The sequence below is a fragment of the Thamnophis sirtalis genome, unplaced genomic scaffold, assembly GCF_051295495.1.
Source record: "Thamnophis sirtalis isolate CommonGarterSnake01/CBP01778 unplaced genomic scaffold, rThaSir2_p1.2 scaffold_4, whole genome shotgun sequence".
Taxonomy (NCBI): Eukaryota; Metazoa; Chordata; class Lepidosauria; order Squamata; family Natricidae; genus Thamnophis; species Thamnophis sirtalis.
Window position 1 is genome coordinate 84,546,016 of NW_028261384.1, and position 26,787 is coordinate 84,572,802.

General features: G+C 37.9%; 1 protein-coding gene across 3 annotated transcripts in view; it reads right to left on the minus strand.

Moving 5' to 3' along the window:
- Positions 1–26,787, minus strand: part of LOC106554926 (UDP-glucuronosyltransferase 2A1-like) — a 71,819-nt gene that overhangs the window by 38,859 nt on the left and 6,173 nt on the right. For 2 of the 3 annotated variants that reach the window (XM_087713238.1, XM_087713237.1), the window contains exons 2-3: positions 26,339–26,396; positions 22,134–22,212 (exon numbers count right to left, since the gene is read on the minus strand). In XM_087713238.1, the coding sequence (XP_087569364.1) occupies positions 22,134–22,212; positions 26,339–26,396 (137 nt within the window). Of the gene's footprint in view, positions 1–22,133; positions 22,213–26,338; positions 26,397–26,787 lie in introns of those variants that run through there. The other variant, XM_087713239.1, reaches the window with a different exon arrangement.

Genomic DNA, 26,787 nt, shown 5'->3' on the forward strand with positions numbered 1-26,787 from the left:
GTAGCCCTCCCGGACTTGGGGTGCACCAGATACCTGATCAATTCTGCCCTTGTTGGGAAACTGGGTGTGAGACTCAAACAACTTAATGCGCCCATAGCTTTTTGCCAGCTGGATGGCTCAGTAGCGGGCGGCGGGGGGATCCCAGTAACATTTATTACTAAGCCAATAGAAATAAGGATAGACATACATACACACAGAGACTCTTAGCTTCGCCATAGCCCCTGGCATAGAAAGTCTTGTGTTAGGACTGTCTTGGCTCCAGAAATGGAACCCTATGTGAACTGTGAAGAGGATGGTGAAAAGAGCCATCAAAAACTTACTGGATGAAACCAAAAAGGGAGGTAGGAGAGCTGTAAAAGACCGTCCCCAATGTGATCCTTGGATCCCAAAAAGTATAGGTTATCTTTTGTGAGAAGGGATCAAATATACTCCCAACCCACCAGCCGAATGATTATTCTATATAGAAATCCTACTGGGAGCCAAACTATCCAAACCTAAGTTGCATTCCTAGAGAACTGGAATATTGTGAACTTTTATAGTAAAAAATCTGAAGCATGAATTCATCCAACCTGCAAGACCAAGGATGGTTGTCCTGGTACTGTTTAGGGAAAAGAAGGATGGCTCTATTCATGGACTATCATGGACTTAATGCTATGTGTGTCAAAAACAGTTACACACTCCCGATCATGAAGGACATGCTAGCAGATTTGGGCAAGGGGAAGGTCTTCACCAAGTTGTGTTTGCGGGAGGCATACTACTGCATGAAGATCAAAGCTGGGATGAGTGAAAAATGGTTTTCAATTGGCCTTTAGGATGTTTCCAATTCCGGATCCTCCCTTTTGGACTGCAAGGACCCCTGCTGTGCTTATGCAGCTAATTAACGAAGTGCTGCATGAACACTTGAACAAGAGATTGTTAGTTTATCTGAGTGACATTTTAATCTATACTAAGACCCTGGCAAAACACATAAAACTAGTCAGAGCTATGCTCAAGAAGCTTCGAGCTGCCAAATTATATGCCACGCTGTCCAAATTTAAATTCTACCAGAGTAAAATGAACTATCTGTGCTACAGTATTTCTCACGAGGGGATAGAGATGGACTGCAAAAAGGAGCAGGCTGTGCTAAAGTGTGCTCTTCCACACACCTGGAAGCAAAAACAAATCTTCCTGGGATTTGCAAGCTTTTACCGCCAATTTGTTCCCTTGTTTGCCCGGATAGCCTTCCCCATCACCAATCTACTAAAGACAAAGGGGAAGGGAAATCCAAGCCCAGCCAGCCTCTTAAATGGACTATGGAACACTATGCTGCATTTGAAAAGCTTAAGCAGCTGTTCACAGCAGAACCAGTGCTGACTCCTTCATCATTCAGGCTGATGCCAGTGATGTTGTAGTGGGCTTGCTGTTTCTATAGGAAAACAAGCAAGGGGTCCTACAGCCATGCACATGCACTTCTAAAAAGCTAAATGAGATGGAGCAGTTTGAGAGAAGGAATGCAGTGTGCTGAACACTCCTAACTTGGACCATTTTCTAGAAAGGGGGAAAAACCCATTGGAATTATGGACTGACCATAAAAATTTAGAAGCCTTGAAAAAAACCCTGGAGACTACTTTAACCAATTAAACTTCACATTACGATACCTCCAGGAGGGGGGACCTGACTTTCTAGCAGATGCTTTATCCAGGCTGATGCAATACAATAGTTCAGGGCCAGAGATTATTACATTGGTCATAACCTCCAGACAACTGGTGGTCCCAGTCACCACCCAGCTACAGGCCAAAATGAAAACTAGCTGATGATTTGAAGGGTGTTCTAAAGGCAACTTTGGAGGAGGATAGGTGGTTCCAAATGCACAAGGGGCAATATGGTCTACCTTGGATGAGAGCCAAACTATATGTTCCACAAAGTCAATGATTAATGGCTCTACAAAAAAAGCCATGATTCAAAAGTGGTGGGACATTTTGGTTTCATAAATACTCTGCACCTAATCAAGTGACAAAATTTTGGTGGTTGTCACTGATGTAGAATATAGAGAGCTATGTGGCTAGCTGTCTCGTTTGTGCTTCTTCCAAAAGGCGACAAGGGAAAACACCCAGGCTTCTCCAGCCGATTGCAAAATCTAAAGCCCAATGGAAAAAGATATCAATGGATTTTATAGTAGAACTGCCGCAAAGCTTGGGTAATACAGAAATTTGGCTGATACCGACTTGTTTTCCAGAAAGTACACTTCATTCTCTGTCAAAAATTCTACTCCATGCCCACTTTGGCTAAACTATTCATGCAGCATGTCTATCAGTTGCATGGTGCTCCAGAAAGAATAATCTCAATTCACTTTGCAGTTTGGGCAGGAGTTCCTCAAACCTTTGGAGACCATTCAGGGGCTCAGCTCCTTGCATCATCTGGCTACTAATGGTTGCTGTGAACATGCAGTTGGATACTAGAGCAATATCTCAGAAGTTATATTAACTACCATCAAGAAAATTGGATGGACCCCCTCCCTTTCACAGAGGTCATGTACAATTCTAATTCATATCAATTCATTGATATGTTTTAATGTTATTTTGGTTAACTAACAGCATTTATATTCAGACTACTGGAAGTAAAGGAAATTATAGCACAAAGACATTAGCAACAATAATTATTCTGATGCTCAAAAATTATCCATAGCTAGAAATGATGGATTCATTAATAAAACTCTCCTGATATTTTAAGTTTTCTGGCAATTAAATTAAGCTTCATAAATAAATATTTCCTTACAAGCTAGTGATTTTGAACTAAAGTAAAAGTTGGGCAGAAAGCTAAGCATTCTTTCTGCCTTCCTTTCTTCAATTTACAAGGTAATCAACCTCATTTTCCTCTTTTACCTCTACAGGAAAACCATAAAAACAATAGTAGTCATACTGGTCATGAGAAAAAATAAATACAGTATGAAGATAATACCTTCACTAAACCAATTGAAAGTTCATAAAATAGTTGCAGACTTTTCTGTTTTCAAAAACTAATCAGGTAAAGTAGAATTAAAAGGAGAGTGAGCGAGCTGCGGCACTGAAGAAAGCTCAGCTTACATTTCTAACCACATATGCATTGTTTGCTTGCTGTTTCTTTAGAGATCTTAACTCATCACTATGGAAGAAGTACTACAAAGATCAGATTTTAAACACCTACTGAGAATTGTGATGAACTTTGAATGTGGCTTGTTGGCCATATCTTATATATACCTAAAGACCAGCATTCAAAAATTGTATTATTTTGGGAGATCGGAAGTTACCTCAGCGAGACAGGCGGAAAAAATGTGAGCTCTGAAGAGCCTCACATAAATTCTATCTAACAAACCAATACCAAGATCCTTTTTGGATTAGAACTTTCCTGGGGGGGAAGTGAAGAAGGAGTTAAGTTTCATTAGACCCAGAGGAATGTAACAGGTTCCTCATAGGTCGGAGATTAGCTCTCTGAATTGGCGTCAGGGGAGGCAGCATAGCAACATGACAACATGGCTGCTGTCCAGTTGCAGGGCTTCTGGCCAAAGCATCTGAGCAGGGGTGGATCATGAATGGAATGTGAAACCTGGTAAGAAGATTTAAAACCAACTGACATAAATAAGAATTTGGAAAAGGCAAAGAACCTTGTAAGTATAAATAATATTAATGGAAGATTGGGATTTTGGCAGAAAGAAAAGAAAGAAGAAGAAATGGTGGTTTAAATCATTAAGCCTAATAAGAGCTGCTTGTTTTAAACAACTGGGTGACAGAAAGGAGGAAACGGAGAATTGACTAACCCACTGAAACACAAACTTCAAATTTGGATTTGAAAAGATTGTGTCTTTAAAAGAGATTAATTGACAATTGGTAATTCTACAAAGGAATAGCAGAAGAAGGAGTGAAAAGAAGTTAAAAACATACCAAGGAGACTTGCTTTGTTTGAGACTGTTTTAATCAACATATCTTAAGCAACTCTAATTAATGAGAGATGGAATGTAACAAGGGGGGGGGTAAGAAAAAGCACTATTTTTTCCCTTAGAATCCAATCTTATCTGAGCAATAAATGGAATGGGAAACTTGGAAAGAAGATTTAATTAACCAAATGACATATCAGAATTTGGAGGAGGGGAGGAGAAACGAAACAGCATACCAAAGAGACTTGCTATGTTCGAGTTTGTTCTAATTAATATATTTCAAGCAACAAGCAGCCTTCTCGGTGGCTGCTCCGACCCTATGGAACGAACTCCCCGTGGAGATTCGTACCCTCACCACCCTCCAGACCTTCCGCGTAGCCCTTAAAACCTGGTTGTCCCGACAGGCCTGGGGCTAAAGACTTCAACCTCACCCGAATAGTATGACTGTTGTGCTTTTTAACGATGTATTGTCTTTATGTGTATAACTTGTTTTGTACTTCCCTGCCCCTGAATTGTGAGCTGCCCTGAGTCCCCTCAGGGAAAAGGGCGGCATACAAAAAAAGCTAAAATCAAAAATCAAAATAAAAAAAAACTCTAATTAATGAGCAGTGGAATGTAAAAAGGAAAAAAATCAAGAAATAGTACTATTCTGGATTTAAAATTGGATTTAAAAATATTAAGCTGTATTGCTGGAAACCACCGAGCCATTTGCCAGAGGGAAGAACAAAGAACAAAGAAAGCAAAGTGATCAAGATGTCTCCTCCTTCTCTTCCTCTCCATGTTAGCTAACTTAAAATATAAGCTGGATCAGATCCTCTCCATTTTAGATGAATCAGAATATGTTGGATCAGAATTGTGAAATAAGAACAACCTTGGAAAACTTGGAACTTAAATTAAATTATAATTAACTGTATAATTAACTGTAATTTTGGAACTGGACATTATGGGAATTTGAAGAATTGCGTGAAATTATAAAAAATATGCATAAATCATTAAAATTAAGTTTAAATAGAATTTTGAAGTCAGAATTTGAGGAGAGACAGGAAATGTCTCTCCTCAAGGGGAGGGTAATGAAACAGTGGAAAATAAAAAGCAGACAAAAGATTTTGCTGGGTTGACAGTGCTGTAGGGAAAATTGAAAAGCGGGGGGATGTGTCCCAACAAAGGGAAATAAAAAGCAGACAAAAGATTCCACTGGTTTTGACAATGGCATGGGGAAAACTGAAGATTGGGGGGGGGGGTATGTCCCAACAAGGGGGAAATAAAAAGCAGACAAAATATATCACTGGGTTTGACAGTGGCTTGGGGAAAAGGATGGACATATCCCAACAAAGAAAAGGGAAGGGACAGGAATAAAGAATTGGGACAAAAACTTACTAGGAAAAATCAGATATTTAGAAATTGTTATGTGGAGAATATAAAGTTGAGGTTTGTGATTTACTCCTTTACATGATAATTAAACTGAGTTGCTAACTGACTGAACATTATAATGGGAAGATAATTAAATAAAGGTTAAAATGAATGAAATATGGACACATATAGAGTTTTTAAGATGAACACAAAAAGCAGTTTAGAATTTGGGATAAAAGACTTACTAGAAAGAAATATATTTAGAAATTGTTATGTGGAGAATATAAAGTAGAGGTATGTCATTTACTCTTTTGAATGATAATTAAACTGAATTTCTAGGCTTCCAGGGCTGACGTCAAATTGGAGCAGTTGCAGGGAAGCGAGTCTCTGTTCTCCCTGTCTGATTTTTTTTGTCTGGAGGCTGTCAGCAGCAAAGCTGAGCCTTGGAGAGGACAGCGACAGTGTGCGGATATCTAGGGGTGACGAGGAGAAAAGCGATCTCCCCGTTGCGAAGGGTGGAATCCCTGAAATCTGACATGGAAGAGACCAGCTGTTATGGCTTGGTCATGGCCTGGTCCTGAAATGTCACAGCCTGATTAATGGTGGAGGCAGCAAAAAGTGAGTAGCGGCAGACAGTGTTAAATAACCTGAAACTCTGAGACACTTCTCCAAGTTGGTGGAATTTACGATAGAGCAATTAAGTGAGTCTCCAAAGAGGGAAAATCGGCGCCTGTGTGGGGGAGCAGAAATATGAAGAAGACAAATTACAGACTCTGTAGAGAGTGAAAGTGATTGCGGTTGTAGAGTGGAGAATTTCTATTGATTTCTGAGACTGGATCTCCGGTGATATAAATTGAGATTTGTGTGGGTGGTGAACGGATTGAGAAAGAAGCAAGAACAGATTCCCTTTGCAACAGGAGAAAGAAAGAGAAAGAGAAAGAGGAGGAAGAAAACGAAGAGAGAGGATAGTGACTGTGCAATTTGAGGGAAGCGGTCATTTTGAGCACAGAGAACAGGGAAAAGAGAAGTTGCAAGGAAGTAGAGAGACCAAGGCATAAGAACTGTAGAATTCCCAACAGAGGACTTTGGATTGGACTCATTTAGAACCAGCTTTGTACACTTCAGATACTATTTACACTATTTATGGTATTTAAATATTATTTTATCTATCAGTGATCTTTAGATCAAATAGTTTAATATTTTATAAGCTATCCATTTTATCTATTTTATATGTTTATACTTTAAATATATTTAATAGAGATTCAAGTACATTTAAAATAGGATAGAATGTATAGCTACTTCCTTTATTACTGCATATAGAAGATCTATCTAGCCTTAAAGTAGGAACTCTTGATTAATAGTAACCTGTAATTAATTGATTGCACATACCCATTTATGTATTTGTGAATTTTTAGTATTTATTGTATAGTAAAAAAGTGTAATCGATTATTTATAGATATTATAAATATTTATTAATCTCTCTCCTTCTCTCCCTCTCTCCCTTTAATACAGTTAAGTTAGGACAATCTATAATAATTAACCACAAATATAATAATTTATAATTGTGATTTACATATATAACTGTCTATATAATTGTCTATAGAAAATTGATATTAAGGATTGGATTTAATTAGTGTCCTATATTACATTACCATTGTTAACTATCAGATTTTTTTTTAAAGAGAGGAGAAGATACAGTGATTAGGGAAAGACCTAGAATAAAAGATTATGGTATTGTGAAATATTTTTTTCCAAAAGCTAAAGGTGGCAAACACATCCACAGCTACCAAAACTGTAAAGAAAATGCTGCCAATGATAGCTTCTCCAGCAGGACAGAAGTTAACAACAGACATGTCAAGCAGTGAAAAGCCAGGATCTGCACCAACCCTTCAAAGCCTACAAGCTTCATTAAACATGATTCAAGAATTTATGATAAAAACACAAGAATCAATAAACAAAAATCAAGAGGAAATGAGAGGTCATCTAGAGGAAGTGAAAGATGATATAAAGAAGTTGGATGATAGAATGGGGAAGATACAGGAAACAATAGCCAAAAATGAGCAGAAAATAAAACTGGTAGAAGCAAGGACAGAACAAATTGAAAAGAAATTGGAAGCAACAGAAGAAAGACTGACAGAAGCCAAACAGAGAACTCAGAAGGCAATAGTGCATTTAGAGTTAGAAAGATACTCTTTCTAATTAAGATTTCAGAACATAATAGAGACAAAAGATGAGGACCTATCAAAACTCATGAGGGATCTTCTAGCTGGCCAATTGCAAATGGACAAAAGTGAACTGAGGAATAATATTGATGAAATCTACAAGTGCATACTAATTATGCATGAAGACATAGGTTACCCCGTCAAATACATATAAGTTTGCAAAAAAAGCTGTCAGAGATGAAATCTTTAAAAGAACGAGGGATGAACTGTTGGTCTATAAGAAGTCATAACCCTCAAACAGATACCAAAGAGAATCAGAGAGCAAAGAAGGAACTACCAATTTCTCTATGCACAACTGATAAAATATAAAATAATGTTCTGCTGGTTGATACTGGAAGGCATTTTAATATCCTGGCAAGATAAGAAAATAAGGATTGACACCACAGAAAAAGCGCAGAAATTCTATGAACAATACATAGAGGGAGAATCAGATAGTAGAGAGGAGTTCAAAACCAAAAGCCAAGAGGAGCAGAAGATGGAGAAAAAAGGATTAGACCAAGAAGTGAGAGAGACGACTGAAAGAGAATTTCAAGAAAGAGAAGGCATAAGGACAAGAAACCAAAGGGAAACAAAACCAAGTAGAGGAACAAAGGCGACAAATAAGTAACAGGATGAAGGAGTGAAATTAATATCAGTCAATCTAAATGGACTAAATTTACCTATAAAAAGAAGACAAACAATTTCTAAACTCTAAAAACAAATCATGGGCATCACATGCCTATAGGAAGTTCATATTAAAAAAGGAAATGGTAGTATCTTGGAATCTCCGAAGTTAGGGAAATTACATCAGGCCTTGGCCAAAACAAAGAAAAGAGGAATTGCAGTATATATAAAGACTGGTAAAATCTAAACAGGTATATGTGGATGAAGAGGGAAGAACATTACTAACTGAAGTATCAATAAAACAAAAAAGAGTACTAATTGCAGTCATATATGCACCAATCACAAACCAGAAAGAATACTACTAGTAAATTACATAAGCAGATTGCAGAACTGGAACTGGACAACATATGTTTATTAGGGGATTTCAATGTGGTGATAGACCCAAAGAAAGACTATAAAACAGATAATAAAAATATTATGAAAGGAGAACACTACCAAATGCATTCTTCGAAATGGCCCGAGAATTAAATCTAAAAGATGTCTAGAGAGAAATCAACCCACAGAAGAGTCAATACCCATTCTTTTCAAACCCCCATGGTCCAGGATTGACATGGTATGGATGGACCTGGAAATGGAGAAGGATGTAGAGGAAGTAAAAATAATACCAAATATGTGGGCAGACTATAACCCATTAACAATCAAATCGAAAGGAGAGGCAAAAAGGAAAAAGAGATGGACCATGAATCAAAGGGTTGTGAAAGAAAAGAACTATATTCAATAGAATTAGTGTTTTTCCTAAAGGAAAACTGAAACGAACAGACAACCATTCAAAGCCTATGTGCGTGGCATTACGATAGCATATACAATAAGAAGAAACAAAGATAAAAAGAAACGATATATAGAGCTCCAGGAGAAACTGGGGAAATTAGAATATAAAATCCAGAAAGAACTTCAAAACCAGGAAGTTAAAGAAGAAAAAGAAATAATTCAACATAGATTAAATTTAATTACACAAGAAGAAATGGCCCAGAAAATTAGAACAAGTAGACAAAATTATTTCAAAAATGCCAACAAACCAGAGAGATAGCTAACCTATAAACTAAAAAAGAAAAAGAAAAGAAATTAATAAGCAACTAGAGGATGAAGAAGGAGTGATATACTACCAAAAGGAAGAGGGGGAAAGCATAGCAATAAGATACTTTCAAATACTGTGTAGCCGAGAGAAAATAGAAGAGGAGGATATTAAAGGATACCCACAGAAAAGGAATCTTCCAACCTTACCGGAAATAACAAAGGAAACACTAAATTAGAGAATAACGAGGCTGGAATTAAAAAGGGCAATTCAAAAACAAAAAAATAACAAACCCCGGGGCTGGACGGAATTCCAGCAGAACTTTATAAAGAATTGCAAAAACCATTAGAGAACATATTATTAGAAATGTATAATGAAGTACTGGAACAAGCTAAGACACCAAAATCCTGGATGGATTTTAGTCAAAATGTTAGTCAAAATGTTAATTAATTAATTAACATTAATTCCCAAAGACAAAACTGAAACACAAAAGATCTAAAATTATAGGCCAATCTCGCTGCTAAATGCTGATTATAAAATATTTATGACACTAATGGTAGAAAGAATTAAAAATATACTAAATGGAATCATACACCCAGACCAAAATGGATTTCTACCCAACAGACATATAAAAAATATATACAAACGATAATGGACATATTAGGATACTAAGAGATACACTCAGGAAAACAAGCAGCATTGATATTTATTGATGCACAAAAAGCATTTGATAACCTGAATTGGGATTTTCATATAAATCAACTAGCAGTAATTAACTTTGGAGAGAAATTTATTGGGATGATCAGAGCAATATATTCTAGCCAGAGGGCAAAAATAATACTAAATGGGGAAGCATCAGAAAGTTTCAGCTTAACGAAAAGGGTAAGACAGGGTTGCCTTCTATCCCTGTTATTTATCCTCTCAATAGAGACATGTTACAAATTAGACAGGACATAAAGGGATTGAAAATTAGAACACAGGAATACAAAGTGCAGACCTTTGTGGACGATCTAGCATTTAACATAGAGGAACCCCTAAAACTGGACTAATATATTACAAGACATAAACCAATTCGTTAAGCAGAGCTTAAAATAAATAAAGAGAAAACTGAAATATTAACTAAGAATTTAACCAAAAGACAAAATAAAGAACTGGAGGAGAAACTGGGAATTTTGAGGGCCAAGAACATTAAATATTTGGGAATATGGTTATCAGCAAAATGTGTTACAATAAAAAATAACTACAATAAATTGCTACAACAAATACAAAAAGATTTGGATAATTGGACTAAACTACAGATATCACTAATTGGCAGAATATCAACAATTAAAATGAATGTATTACCAAAACTACTTTATCTTTTCCAAACAATTAAATTAAATTAAATTAGAGAAAACTTTTTTCGAACAACTAAATAAAATGGTATCCAAATTCATCTGGTCAGGAAAAAAACGCATATTAAATACAAACTTCTACAAGATATTAGAAACAAAGGGAGCTTTGGCCTCCCAGACTGGGAACTTTACTATCAGGCGGCAGCCCTGACATGGCTCAAAGACTGGATTCAACTAAAAAATAAAGGAATTCTTATGCTAGAAGGCCATGATCTCCAACTAGGCTGGCATGGCTTCCTCTGGGAGGTAAAGAATAAATCTCATTCCTACTTCCAGAGACAAATAGTAAGGGTGCCCTATTTATGGTCTGGGGAAAAATAAAAAATAAAACCATTATGTGAAAATTCCAATCTGGCTATCAACGATGGAGGCAATGACATATCCGAATACTATAGATCTCAGCAAAATGGTAAGTTATGCAGAACTCTTAGATGAAAAAGGAGAACTAAAATCAATACAAGATCTGAAAATACAAGGAATAAATATGGAATGGTGGCCCTATTTACAAATTAAAACAAGATTCAAAAAAGATCTACATCTCTACAGAAATAGAGCACAACAATGATGAGAATTATCTTGAATGCATTTGGGTCAATATTAAAGGTTGGGGGGAAATGACATTGCCAAAGGTCTATACTACAAGGCCACCCAACCAAGCAGAGGAAGTAGATGAACTTTTTGCTAGTCAGTTAACTAAGGTATTAGGAAGCACACCACAATAGTAATGGGAGATTTTAACTACCCCGACAACAACTGGGAAACAAACTCTGCACCAAGTAGAAGATCTAACAGGTTCCTAATAAACTTAGCAGACAACTTTGTTTCCCAAAAAGTAGAGAAGGGAACAAGGGAATCATTTATTTTATTTTATTTATTTATTGAACATTTATAGGCCACCCTTTTCCCTGAGGGGACTTAGGGCGGCTTACAATAGTGAGGGAAGGGAGTGCAAGACAAGACATAAAAGAAAAACGTGAGTAAAAAATTAACCATAAAACACAACATTCACTCAACATTCGGGCGGGGTGAGAGTAAATCCTATCCCCAGGCCTGACGGGATAGCCAGATCTTGAGGGCCGTGCGGAAGGCCTGGACGGTGGTGAGGGTGCGGATCTCCACGGGGAGATTGTTCCATAGCGTCGGAGCTGCAACTGAGAAGGCTCTCCTCCGCATAGTCGCCAGTCAGCACTGACTGGCGGATGGAATTCGGAGGAGGCCTACCCTGTGCGATCTGATGGGACGCAGGGAGGTAATTGGCAGAAGGTGGTCTCTCAAATAGCCAGATCCACTACCATGGAGCGCTTTATAGGTGGTAAGTAGGACCTTGAAGTGCACCCGACGATCAACAGGTAGCCAGCGCAGCTCACGGAGGATCGGTGTTATGTGGGCGAACCGTGGTGCGCCCACGATCACTCGCGTGGCCGCATTCCGGACTAGCTGAAGTCGCCGGATGCTCTTCAAGGGCAGCCCCATGTAGAGCACATTGCAGTATTCCAGCCTAGAGATCACAAGGGCTCGAGTGACTGTTGTGAGGGCCTCCCGGTTCAGGTAGGGCCGCAACTGGCGCACCAGGCGAACCTGGGCAAATGCCCCCCTGGTCACAGCTGACAAATGATGGTCAAAACTCAGCTGTGGGTCCAGGAGAACTCCCAAGTTGCGGACCCTGTCTGAGGGGTATAAATTTTGCCCCCCCAGCCTGATTGATGGAACATTAGCCGAATTTTTGGGAGGAAAACACAACAGCCACTCGGTCTTTTCCGGGTTGAGCACCAGTTTGTTAGCTCTCATCCAGTCTTTAACAGCCTCAAGGCCCCGGTTCATCACGTCCACCGCTTCATTGAGTTGGCACGGGGCGGACAGATACAACTGTGTATCGTCCGCGTATTGGTGGTACTTTTTTTTTTTTAAACAGAACTTTTTATTTTTCTTTTAAAAAAAAAACACAAATATGTCATCATTTGTCAATCATTAAGACATTGAAGTACAATTTTTTTTTGTTGTGTGTGCCCCTCCCTCCCTCCACCCCCCACCCCCCTCCTCCTTCCCCCCCCCCCGACTTCCCAGAACCCGTACACGGTATGGATTTTTAACTAACACAGTCTAAAATCTATTGAGAAAAAAGAAATAAAGAAATTAATGACATTCTAGATTGACCTTAGCTTCTTCTTACTGAACTGACTTTTAACAGTTTAAATCATTTCTGATCTTAAGTATAGGCTAACTGGAATTTCTTAGTCCCGTATTTATTTTGTATATAGTCAATCCATTTTTTCCCAGTCTCGTTTATATATCTCATTTGAATGATCTTTGAGATATGCCGATATTTTAGCCATCTCGGCTAAGTTTGTTACTTTCAATGTCCATTCTTGGATTGTAGGCAAGTCTTCCTTCTTCCAATATTGCGCCACCAACAGTCTTGCTGCAGTTATCAGGTGCAGAATCAAATTGGTCTCTACCACTGTAAAGTCAGTACATATACCTAGTAAAAATAACTGAGGAATAAACTTTATCCTTCTTTTAAAAACATTTTGCATGACCCACCATATTTTTATCCAAAATGCCTTAACCTTTTGGCAGGTCCACCATATATGATAATATGTAGCATCGAGAGAACCACACCTCCAACATTTAGGCTGTACATTCGGATACATAGAAGCCAACTTTTTAGGATCTAAATGCCATCTATAGAACATCTTGTAAAAATTTTCTCTCAGATTTTGAGCTTGTGTAAATTTCACATTTCTTACCCAGATTCTTTCCCATGTATCCAACATTATTGGTTCCTCAATATTTTGAGCCCATTTTATCATACAATCTTTAACTAATTCTGTTTCCGAATCCATCTGTATTAGTACATTATATATCCTCTTTATATGCATTAAGCTTTGATCTCTTATTTGTTTAAACAGATTATCCTCAACTTGGATAAAACCAATTTTTTGATCTATTTTCCACCTAGCCTGTAATTGCCCATACTGGAACCATGTTTGAACTACCTTCTCCTCTTTTAATATCTCTAAAGATTTTAATTGTAATACCCCCCTTTCCGAGGTAAGAAGCTGTCTGTAAGTAATTCTGTCCTGTTTTTGTGCTGTATTCATATTTTCAATTGCGTGTCTAGGAATTGCCCACATGGGTATCTTGTCATTTAATTTATATTGGTATTTCTTCCAAACCCGCAATAAAGCATTTCTTAAAATATGACTTTTAAAATTCTTATCCAATTTTTTGTTGAATAACAGGTAAGCATGCCAACCAAATACCAAATCGTGTCCCTCAATATTCAATATTCTATCATTGGTTAAATGAGTCCAATCACTAATTACAGATAATGCCACTGCATCATAATATAGTTTTAAATTAGGTAGTTTCAATCCTCCTCTCTCACGTACATCTTGCATTATTTTCATCTTTACCCTCGGCTTCTTTCCTGCCCACACAAATTTGTTGATACCCTTCTGCCATTCTAAAAGGTTCGCATCTTTTTTAAGTATAGGTAACATTTGGAAAAGAAATAAAAATTTTGGTAAAATGTTCATTTTCACTGCCGCTATCCTACCCAGCAAAGATAAGTGCAATTTCTCCCATTTTTTCATCTCTGTCTGTATGCTATGCCAAAGTGGTTCATAATTATGCTTATATAATTTCCCATTTGAAGTTAAAATGTTAACTCCAAGATATTTGACTTTTTTAACTACCTCACATCCTAGCATCACTCCTAATTCTTCCTTTTGTTTAATATTCATATTTATAGCTAATATTTTGGTTTTTCCTAAGTTTATTTTAAAGCCCGACACTTGACCATATTGATTAATCGTATTCATTAAAACCATACTGGATTCCTGCGGTTGTTCCAATATTATGACCAAATCATCCGCAAAAGCGCGGACTCTATATTCTTGCTGCCTAATCTTGATCCCTTTTAAACCATCCAAGCCCCGTATTTTATTCAACAATACTTCCAAAGTTATAATAAACAATAATGGGGACAAAGGACAGCCCTGTCTTGTACCTTTTCCAATTTGAAAAGAGTCTGTTAAACTTCCATTGACTATGATTTGTGCTGTTGGCTGTTGGTATATTGCTTTAATTGACTGTAAAAAATTGTCTCCTATCTGCATTTTTTGCAGTATCTTCAGCAGAAATTGCCAGTTAACTCGATCAAAGGCCTTCTCAGCATCCAAAAATATAAACGCAGCAGGGATCTGGTTGTTCTTTCCCAAATATTCTAATGCATTAATAATTAATCTAACATTACTTTTCATCTGTCTCCCTTGTATAAAACCTGTTTGGTCCGTATGTATCAATTGTTGAATGACCAACATTAACCTATTTGCTAATATTTTAGTAAAAATTTTATAATCTACATTCAGTAATGAAATAGGTCTATAATTTTTGGGTTGAGTAGTATCTTGATCTTCTTTGGGTATCAAAGATATAAACGCTGTCTTCCAAGATGGAGGGACTTTACCTTCCGTTTGAATCATATTAAATAATTCTCTAAGAGGTTCTACCATTTCTAACTGTAAGTTTTTATAGTAAACCGCTGTCAAGCCATCTGTACCTGGTGCTTTCCCTGACTTTAATTGCTTAATTACCTGCAGGATTTCCCCCGAGGTTATTGGTTGATTCAATTTTGGTGGTACTTAATCCCGTGCCTCCGAATGATCTCGCCCAGCGGTTTCATGTATATGTTGAATAGCAGGGGGGGACAAGACCGAGCCCTGCGGCACCCCATAAGTTAGGGGCCTCGGGGACAATCTCTCCCCCCCCACCAACACCAACTGCGACCTGTCCGAGAGGTAGGAGGAGAACCACTGTAAAACAGTGCCGCCCACCCCCACCTCCCGCAGTCGTCGCAGAAGGATACCATGGTCGATGGTATCGAAAGCCGCTGAGAGGTCAAGGAGAACCAGGATGGACGCATGGCCTCCATCTCTGGCTCTCCAGAGATCATCGGTCAATGCGACCAAAGCGGTTTCTGTGCTGTAACCGGGCCTGAAGCCAGACTGGAAGGGGTCAAGATAGTTAGCTTCCTCCAAGGTACGCTGAAGCTGGAAGGCCACCAGCCATATTGGACTTAATTCTCACTAACAGAGAGGAAATGATAGAAGGTGTTGAAGTCACAGGAACCCTGGGGGCAAGTGACCATGCAATATTGGAATGCAACATTATGCAAACACAAGTTGTAGAACAAAGTCAAACTAGAGTCTTGGATTTAAAGAGAGCTAATTTCAATAAACTTAGAGCTTGGGAAAAATACCATGGATGAGAATCCTCAAGGGGAAAACAACTCAAGAAGCTTGGGAAATTTTGAAAAATGAGATTACAAAAGCCCAGTCTAGCACAATACCAATGAAGAAGAAAAATAAAAGCTCCCAAAAGAAACCAGCATGGCTGCATAAAGAACTCTCTGACAAATTGAAAGACAAAAAAAAAAAAAAAGTATAAAAAGTGGAAAGAGGGGGACATAACTAAGGCAGAATATCAGCAAATAGCCCGAGCCTGAAAGTGAGGAAAGCTAAGGCTCACAATAAAGAAAGGCTTGCCACAAAAGTAAAAGTGAAAATTAACAAAAAAAGCTTCTTCCAACATGTTAAAAACAAGAAAAAAGTTAAGGAAACAATTGGTCCATTGCTAGGAGAAAGTGGCAAGAAGGTGACAAGCAACAGGGAGAAAGCAGAACATCTAACTCATGTTTTGCATCTGTCTTTACACAAAGGGATAAAACAGTCCAACCTATCAAAAACAGCACCACAAAAATCAGATTAGGAACACAAATTGAAATAGGGAAGAAAATGGTAAGTGAGCACCTGTCTACCCTAGATGAGTTCAAATCACCAGGACCGGATGGATTACACCCCAGGGTTCTGAAGGAACTGGCAGACGAGATCTCAGAACCACTGAATTATATCTTTCAGAGATCCTGGAACACTGGGGAACTACCAGAGGACTGGAAAAGAGCTGATGTGGTTCCCATCTTCAAAAAAGGGGGAAAAAATAGATCCAGAAAACTACAGACCTATCAGCCTGACCTAAATACCAGGAAAGATTCTGGAAAAAATAATCAAGCAACGAATTAGCGAACACCTAGAAGCAAACAAAGTAATAGCCAAAAGCCAACATGGGTTTGTCAAAACAGATCATGTCAGACTAATCTTATTGCATTCTTTGATAATGTGACGAAATTAGTGGATCAGAGGAATGCCATCAATATAGTTTACTTGGACTTCAGTAAGGCATTTGATAAGGTAGACCATAATCTACTACTAGATAAAGTAGAAGAATGTGGGTTAGACACCACCAGATGGATTTGTAACTGGCTGATCAACTGCACTCAACGTGTAGTCCTCAATGGAACTGCATCTTCATGGAGGGAAGTATACAGTGGAGTACCCCAAGGCTTTGTTTTAGGCCCAGTACTCTTCAACATCTTCATCAATGATTTAGATAAGGGAATAAATGGGGAACTCATGAAATTTGCAGATGACACCAAGCTGGCCAACCACTCCAGAAGAGAGGCTAAAGATACAGAAGGATCTTGACAAACTTGAACATTGGATACTATCTAATAAAATGAAATTCAATGGTGAAAAGAGTAAGGTTCTACATTTAGGCAACAAAAACAAAATGCACAGGTACAGTATAGGCCAGTGATGGCGAACCTATGACACACGTGTCAGTGCTGACACGCGTAGCCATTTGGGGTGACACGCACAGGATTTCATGCGATTCATCCTCGGCTCCTGCACGGCTGCTGAGGATGAAAGAATCTGTGCTGGAGGAACGGGGGGGGACACGTGTGATCTCCCCCGCCCACACTCACTTACTGTATCGCCGCCGCCCCTTTCTGAGTGCAGGGGCTGCTGGTAAGGCGTGCGTGCCGTGCGCACACACGTCATCAGCGCGGCGAGGGAGGACCCGCAGGAGAGGAGCGCGGGAACAGTGCGCGCCTCTCTCCAGTCAGGCCGGCACAGAGAGCCTACTCCTGGGACTGTCGGTTACGACCGCACCACAGCAGGGAACAGCGGAGTGCCAACGGGAACTGTGAGCGCCATTAGCAGCAACTATAAATTGCGCAAAATTATGTTTTTGTCGAAGTGACACACAACGCGAATTATGCTCGATTTTTTGCCGATTTTTGACACACCACGCCAAAAAGGTTGCCCATCACTGGTATAGGTGGTACCTTGCTCAATAGTAGTAAGTATGAAAGGGATCTTGGAGTCCTAGTGGACAACCATTTAAATATGAGCCAGCCGTGTGCAGCAGCTGCCAAAAAAGCCAACACAGTTCTAGGCTGCATAAATAGAGGAATAGAATCAAGATCACGTGAAGTGTTAATACCACTTTATATTGCCTTGCTAAGGCCACACTTGGAATACTGCATTCAGTTCTGGTCGCCACGTTGTAGAAAAGATGTGGAGACTCTGGAAAGAATGCAGAGAAGAGCAACAAAGATGATTAGGGGACTGGAGACTAAAACATATGAAGAACGGTTGCAGGAACTGAGTATGTCTAGTTTAAGAGAAAGAAGGACTAGGGGAGACATGATAGCAGTGTTCCAATATCTCAGGGGTTGCCACAAAGAAGAGGAAGTCAAACTATTCTCCAAAGCACCAGAGTGTAGAACAAGAAGCAATGGGTGGAAACTAATCAAGGAGAGAAGCAACTTAGAACTGAGGAGAAATTTCCTGACAATTAGAACAATTAATCAATGGAACAGTTTGCCTCCAGAAGTTGTGAATGCCCCAACACTGCAAGTCTTTAAGAAGATGTTGGATAACCATCTGTCTAAAACAGTATAGGGTTTCCTGCCTAGGCAGGGGGTTGGACTAGAAGACTTCCAAGGTCCCTTCCAACTCTGTTATTGTATTATTGTAAAGATCAGGAACAATACAGAATACACGAGAAACAAATGGAATTAGATAAAATATTATTAGGAACGGGATTACTAGATTATATAATTTTCTTTTAAGATATAAAATGGAGGAAGAGATGGTAAAGGAGACAATGATTAACTGGGGAAGAAATTTTGGCCATAATGTAGAGTTAGAAAAATGGGATAAATTATGGGAAAGAAATTATAAATTTACAACAGCAATAGCTTACAAAGAAAACCTCTATAAAATGTTTTATAGATGGCAATTGCCTCCAGCGAAATTGCCCAAAATGTACCAAAATGTATCCCCCAAATGTTGGAGATGTAGCCACAAGTCTGGAATATTTTACCATATGTGGTGGACATGCCCCATCATAAGGAAATACTAGTGTAAAATTCGGAAATGGTTGGGAGAAATTACAGAGCGAAAAATAGAACTGAAACCAGAAGCATTCTTATTAGGACTAGTAGACAAAAAATGGATAAACAATCTCAATACATAATCATACACAAACTCACTGCAGCCAGGATTGCTTTCGCACAAAACTGGGGGAAAAATAATACACTCACAGATGAAACAATAATTAGAAAAGTACTCGAATGTGCAGAGATGGACAAAATGACAATAGAACTAAAAGATAGAGACGAATCGGATTTTTATAAAATATGGAATAAAATTTATAAGTGGCTAGAAAACAGAAGCCAAAATAGAAAATAGAGAATGCAAATATATGGTGATATAAATAATCAATATTATTATAAGTGTTAGCACTACTGTTATATTATAGGACAAGGTTAAAAGCAAGAGGAAGGCAATGAAGAATGGAGAATTATAAATGCTAAACAGAAGGGGGAAAAGCTGATTTATGGCAGTGCATTTTGTCAAGTCTGTATCTTGTTAGTTTGTATCTGGTTAGCTTGTGGAAGAGTGACATCTACTGGCGAAATCTGGAATTCCCCCCTTCTCCCCCCAGTATACCTTAAAAGAAAATAACTAAATTAGGAATCCAATTTTTCCCAAAAAAGACAAGCGCTACAAATCTAACAAAAATAGGCATGGGGAGGAAGCCAGAATCCCAGCCGTCTCTAGTGGGTGCCAGTCCTTTGAACCAAAGATCTTCGGAGGATATACTCCAGAGAAAAAGATCCAATTCAACTAAGGAGCATCCAGTGATATTACAGGTATGCAAGAGGCAATGGCTAAAAATCATGAAGAACTGAGAAAGGATATTAAAGAAATAAGAAATGATACTGGAGAACTAAAGGAGAGGATGCAGAAGATGGATGATAAATTTGAGAAGTTCCAGGAACAGATCAATAAACATGAACAAAGAATAAATGTAATAGAAGGAAAATTGGAGAATGAGGGGAAAAACTGGAGGAGCTGAATTCTAGGCTAATCCAGGCAAACAAAGAACTTGAGTTAACAGTCTTCACGTTAGAATCGGAGAAAGCGGCCCAATTTCTATGGTTTCAGAATGTAAAGGAAGAAAAAGGCAAGGATTTACCAGACATGATGGCAGACCTTATGGCAAAGGCTTTGGGAATAGGAAAGGATGAGATGGCAAGTGATTGATGAGACATATAGAATCCAGACAAACTATGCAAAAAAGAACAATCTCCCAAGGGAAGTCCATGTAAAGTTCATTAAAAAATCAATACACGACAAGGTGCTGAACAGAACAAGAGACGATCCAATAATACACAATCAACAACAACTAACAGCCCTAAAACAGGTACCGAGGAGAATAGCTGGGAACTGTAACCAAGTCCACATTCCAGCCAAAAATAAATTGCAAGGTGGGGTGGGTAGATTTAAAAACGTAATTGCTATATATGTATACTTTTTTTCTTTCAAAAAAAGGAGGAAGATATATGTTAAAATTAAAGATGTTTATTGAAATGGAATTATAAATACCATCAACATAAAATGGAGCTTGCTCACAGGCTGGAATACACCAAGTAAATGAGATGAAGAGTGTGGAAGAGAGAAGAGAGGTAAGGGAAGAAGAGAGGCTTAGGAGAGAGGGCGGGGGGAGAAAAGGAAGAGAGAAAGAAGGAGTGGAAAGGGGAGAGAGAAGGAGAGGAAAGGGAAGTACAGAAGAGAAGAATGACAGAGGGAAGAAAGGAGGTAGGGAGGGGGAGGAGAGAGGGAGAAGAAAGTGATGGATAAGGTAAAGATATGGTATAAGGAAAGCAGAAGAGCAAATAATCGTTTTTGGGGGTTGATGGTAAGACAAATTGATGTAAATATTTAATAATGTTGGTTATGTAACAGTATACATGTGGTTATTTGTTATGAAAATGAAAAAAATAAAAAAAACTTTTTATTAAAAAAAATTGCACTACTTTGGATGCTTCTCGGGAAAAAGAGGAAATAAGACCAGCCTCAGATAATAGGGTGCCAAACATTTAAGGAAGATCTTAAAATTATTAATGTCCCTTGCAATGATGCCAAAAATGCTGCAAATGATAGAAACCCTGGAAAACACTTGCTGCCCAAAGTGCTCTGCAAAGGATCTAATGATGATGATGATGATGCGCACTGTTGAAAAATTATCCCAAAACTAAACTTGCCTAGGTAAAGAAAAAAAAATCATATGCAGATTTTCATGAAAACATGTCAATTACTCAGTGATAAAGTTTAAAAAGGAAGATAGTTCCCCAATTACCAATCTCCACAAAATCTGACACTTCATATATTGTTTTGTTTCAACGCCTAAGAAACTATTCATCGCCAGCAAAAGAAAGCTTCAATAAATGTATTTAAGTTTGGGAAATATTCATTCAGCCTAGTACATCTCCCAAATTTGAGAACTATATTTCTATGTCTATAAGAGAAAATAAAATACTGAAGTGAGTAAATAAAGTGAGTAATAAAGAAATACCGTATTTTTCGGAGTAAAAGACGCATTGGAGCAAGGTTTTGAAGAGAAAAAAAAGTTTTTGCATTCTGCAAACCTCCAGAAAAGGGACCTATTTTTTTCAAAAATAGGAGGCTGTAGAGTGCTGGGGGGGGGGGGGGGAACGAGCAAAAAAACAGCCCGTTTTTCACATAAATGGGCCTATTTTTTTGTCCAAAAAAGGGCATGGATAGCCTTTAGGAAGCTGCTGGCTGTTTTTTGTTCATTTCTGCCCTCCCCAGCCTCCAGGAACTCTCTGAAAGCCTTCTAAAAGCTATGCACAGCCATTTTGGTGAAGGGGGTGGCATTTCGGGAAGCAAAAATGCTGTATTCAGTGTATAAGACGCACCCTGATTTTCAGCCTCTTTTTTGAGGAAAAAAGGTCCATCTTATACTCTGAAAATAGGGTAGTTATTCCAAAGGAAGGTTTATATTTATTCTTCTCTTCCCTTTTCTCATACCATAGAAACCACTAATTAGCTAGGCAGGAGAGGAAAAAAAATAATTTTCTAATGAATGAATGAATGAATGAATGAATGAATGAAAGCAACATGTTGCCAGAACCATTTGGGGATCAATTTATCAATAGTATCCACTTTCAAACTTTAAAAAGAGACATTATTGAAATGGATGTTGCTGTGTTTTTTAAATATAAAAAGCAGAAAGTAGTCATCAATAAGCCATTGTCATAAGTTTTAAGTATAAAAAGCACCAAACAGACATTATCACAATGTTTTCCCAATTGTAGTGATTTCATAACCTGCCTATTTTCAATTTGGAGGAAAACACTGTAAAAGCTAGCTTCTTTAGTGGATTACCTCATGCTGGTCTAGCTCCAGATCTGTCTCAGACAACTCTGTAGAAGATTTGAAGTGATCAGCCGCAATAATATTAATGCTGAAATACATAAGACACAAAAATTTTCAGTTTTTTCTAAGCAATCTCATCTTTTTAAAAAAAATATTTTAATTGTACGTTTTTCTTTATTTTATATCTCAATTTCAACTTTACAACAGTGATATACTGGTTGTATCAGTACTTTTTAAAATATACATGATGTTATATATCCTCATTATGTCCATTTTTCTCTTATTCATACAATATTCAACATAAAAAAATAAAAAAATAAATGAATTTGATATTATACGACATACTTACCTAGTGTTTCTATAGTTCTAACATAGTTCTCTATACATTTATCATTCTATATAACGGAGTGACCTCACATCCCAGCTTCTGCCAACCTAGCAGTTCGAAAGCATGTAAAAATATAAATAGAAAAATAAGGGCCACTTTGGTGGGAAGGTAACAGCACTCCGTGCACCTTTGGCATTTAATTATGCCGATCACATGACCTTGGATATGTCTTTGGACAGCGTTGGCTCTTCGACTTAGAAACTGAGATGAGCACTGCCCCTAGAGCGGAAACTACTAGCACGCGTATCTTTACCTATATTATCTTTACCTATATTTTAATTTACACTTTTGTACATTCTGGTAGTGATATTGCTTACAATACATATTCTTCTATATAACTTTATACTGTATTTATTTCTGGTTTATTAATCATCTTTCACCATTCATTTTCTAATCTTTGCATCTATTATCTAACCAATTGTACCATAGGTCCCATAATACATAATACTCTATTTCTCCTTTGTCTTTAATTTCCATTGTTAAACTGTCCATTTTGGTGCATTCTAATATTTTCTTTATTACCATTTCCTCTGTAGGTATGCTTCCGTTTTTTCAATTTTGGGCATACGTGATTCTAGCCATTGTTATTACATGTAACATTAAATACTGAATTCTTTTATTATATTTCTCTGTTAGTATGCCTAATAAAAATAGTTTTGGGTTGAGGTCTATTTGTTGTCTTACCATCTCCTCTAGCCACTTTTTTTTATCTTTGCCCAATATTTTTTTGCTGATGGACATGTCGGTCCACCACATGTGATAATAAGATCCCTGTGCCTCTTTGCATTTCCAACTTTCTGGAGACATATTTGGAAACATTTTTGCCAATCTTGCTGGCGGCAGATGCCATCTATGAAACATTTTGTACAGATTCATTTTATATGATGCTGACATTGTTAATCTATAATTTATTTTCCACAGTTTGGAACTGGAGACATATTTGGAAACATTTTTGCCAATCTTGCTGGCGGCAGATGCCATCTATGAAACATTTTGTACAGATTCATTTGATATGATGCTGACATTGTTAATCTATAATTTATTTTCCACAGTTTGGAACAGAACCTTCTTATATAGAAGGTAAAGAAAGAGCTGTGTCTTGAACAGCCAAGAGGAATGACACTAGCTCTCTGATCCAGTGGTGGAGGCAGCAGGCATTGTAAAATGTCTGCCACAAAGTTGGGGTAATTGGGCTAAGCATGAGCGATGGTCGGACAAAGTAACGAGACTGGATGAGAAGATTTAAAATCCACTGATACAATAAGCGTAAAGTTGGAATCAGTAGATAATTTAAGCGTAAAATAGCATAAACGGATAAATTGGGAACTGTGTGGAAAAAGAAATAAGATGGTGATTTAAAAACATCAAAGCCCAAGGAGAACGGTGTGTTTTTGTAGCTTGGGAGGCGGAACCGAATGAATGATTGGATACCTTACCAATATAAAAATTCTGTTGAATTTGAAACCTGGAAAGACCTTGCTTCTAATAGTGGCTAATTGTTAAACTGTAAACTCCATGGAAGCTTCACAGAAAGAGCAGAAGGGCAGAACTGCAGAAAGAGCAGAACTGCAGATAAACCATCACAATGAAGGGAAGTGGTTTTGTTTTAACACGCTTTAAAACCAAAGAAGAAACTTTGCCACTCCTTTGTTAAAATTTGCATTTTGTGTTCTCAGGGAGTTAAAATCTACATTTCTGACATCTGACTGAAAAAAACGAGAAGCAGAGCCACCTACCAGAAAGAAGAAAGTGTCATCTGGCAGAAACAAAGAAAACGAAACCTAAAAAGCTGATCTTGAAGGGAAATGGAATTGGAATGGTGAGAATCTTGGAACTTTGGATTTAGCATGAGCTGTTTGACTATGCCCTTTTACAAGAATGGAAGGAAGAAGAAAATTCCTTTCCTCTTCTTTTTAAATAGGAACATTTGAACTGGATTATAGTTGTAAACAAGAAGAAATTGTGGGCTTTAAATTGTAAAGAATTGAGATATAATTTAAAGAGGGAAAAATAGCAAATTATAAACAGGGCATTATGGAGCAGTGGGAATTTGAAGAAATATGCGAATTTTTTAAAAAAAATGCGTGAATCATTAAAGTTGAAAAAAGTCGATAGGCTAGATATTAAAATGGAAGGAAGCAGAAAAGAGAGCCATAACATAGAAAAGTAATAAAAGGCAAGGGAAACAATAAACAAATAAATGATTTCACTGGGTCTAACAGTGGCACAGGGAAAATGTAAAGGGGAGGAGTGTGTTCAAACAAACAAACAAAAAAGGAAGGGGAATAAAAAGAAGGGAAGAGAATCAAGCAGACAGGAACTATGAAGAGAGTTCACTACAAGGGAAAAATATAATACACACACATATATATATACACATATACACATACATATATACATACATACATACATGTTGTGGCCCGGCAGGAGTTGGCCACCAGGTGGCGGCAGAGCATTGGATCAGAGGGAGTGTTCAGGGAAACACTTGGGAGTTGTCACAAGATGCACTCCGTCGAAGGGTTACTCGACGGAAGGAACAACTGAGTACTTACAGGAGATGATTGCGAGCAGCTGTTGCTCATTGGGATCCTCTTCTGAGTATAAAGAGACTGCTGGTGCCACACCCTGGTTGCAGACGTAAACGTTCTGTTCCTGTTTTAGTGATTGTTCTTGTTCGCGTTCACAAACCGAGAGAAGCCAACTTGGATAAGTGGGTTTGAGATAAGAGAAGTCGGGTTTGCATTTTGGTGTGAGTTATAGGACTTTCTGCCGGAGCTATTATCTTTGTTTATTTGGGCTTGTAGCCAACAAGAGCTTGGACTGATTAAAAGAAACCTTTTTAGTTACGTGGCTTTTGGCTTTCATTCCGGGACGGAGAAGGGGGGGTCAGAACACATACATACATACATACATACATACATACATACATACATACGTCAGATATTTCTGAATGGACTGACAACATTGCTTCATTTATTTTTCTCTTTTCTGTCTGTTAAGGAAAGAGCTTCTGCTGGGTCTTTTGGGGGATTTGATGAAGGCCACTTGGGATAGCCACATGTTCTAAGGGCTTCCTTGATGTCTTTTAGTTCTTTTTCTTTCTCTTCTTTGCTGGTAGGCAGGCCGAGATGGCGCAGTGGTTAAATGCAGCACTGCAGGCCACTTCAGCTGACTGCAGTTCAGCAGTTCGGCTGTTCAAATCCCACTAGGCTCAAGGTTGACTCAGCCTTCCATCCTTCCGAGGTGGGTAAAATGAGGACCCAGATTGTGGTTGGGGGCAATATGCTGACTCTGTAAACCGCTAAGAGAGGGCTGAAAGCCCTATGAAGCGGTATATAAGTCTAACTATTGCTATTGCTATTGCTATTGCCTTCAGCTCAAAGGTATAGAATTCTGATAACTCCCATTTTGTGCTCCAAAGGGTGGTAAGAATCAAAATGTAAATATCTCTGTGTGTAGGTTTTCTGTAAACTTCAATGCTAAGGCTTCTGTCTTCCTTAATAGTCCAGGAAGTCTAGACTATTTTCCTTAACATCTTCCCACGTGAGTTTGATGTATCTGTCCACAGAGTTGATATTTTTGGTGAATGCTTCCAATTCCTGTGTTTTGATCTTGATTCAAATGATTTTTTAAAATTATCTTTCACATTAGATTTATCTCATAAGCATTTTTTTTGAGAGCCAAACAAGAGAAAAAGTATATCTACATATACAATGTATTCATATAGTGGACTATTATGTAGTCCAGTATTATACTGTAACAATATGAATGACTGAGGCAAACTTCTAAAAAGTACCATTGACTATTAAAGAAGGATGGATCTTACCAAGTTGAGGACTGAGTTTCAGGTGGAACAGCACAACAGAAAAATTTTCTCCAACTGCCTATAAAACAGATGGAAAACAATTTTAGGAAAACATTTTTTGATCTGCATTTCATTAAGCAACCATCCCAGGTCATAAAAAGGAAAAATAAAAGTAGACATTTTGTACGAGTGCCAGAAACATAAAGATTCTAAGAGCATTCATCTGATCCCAAAGATGAACTTTTTAAAATAGTAATAAAATACTACATTTCCTGGCACACATTACACTCACACATCATAAAAAATATCCAAATGGTGACAGATCTAACATACAAAAATTTGAAATTTGAAATTTAATAAAATTTGTATGCCACCCACTCCCTTGGAACTCTGGGCGGCTTACAGACAAGATAAAAAAGCATTTAAAAATTTAAAGGTAAAAATACAATTGTTAAAATTACACACCATCC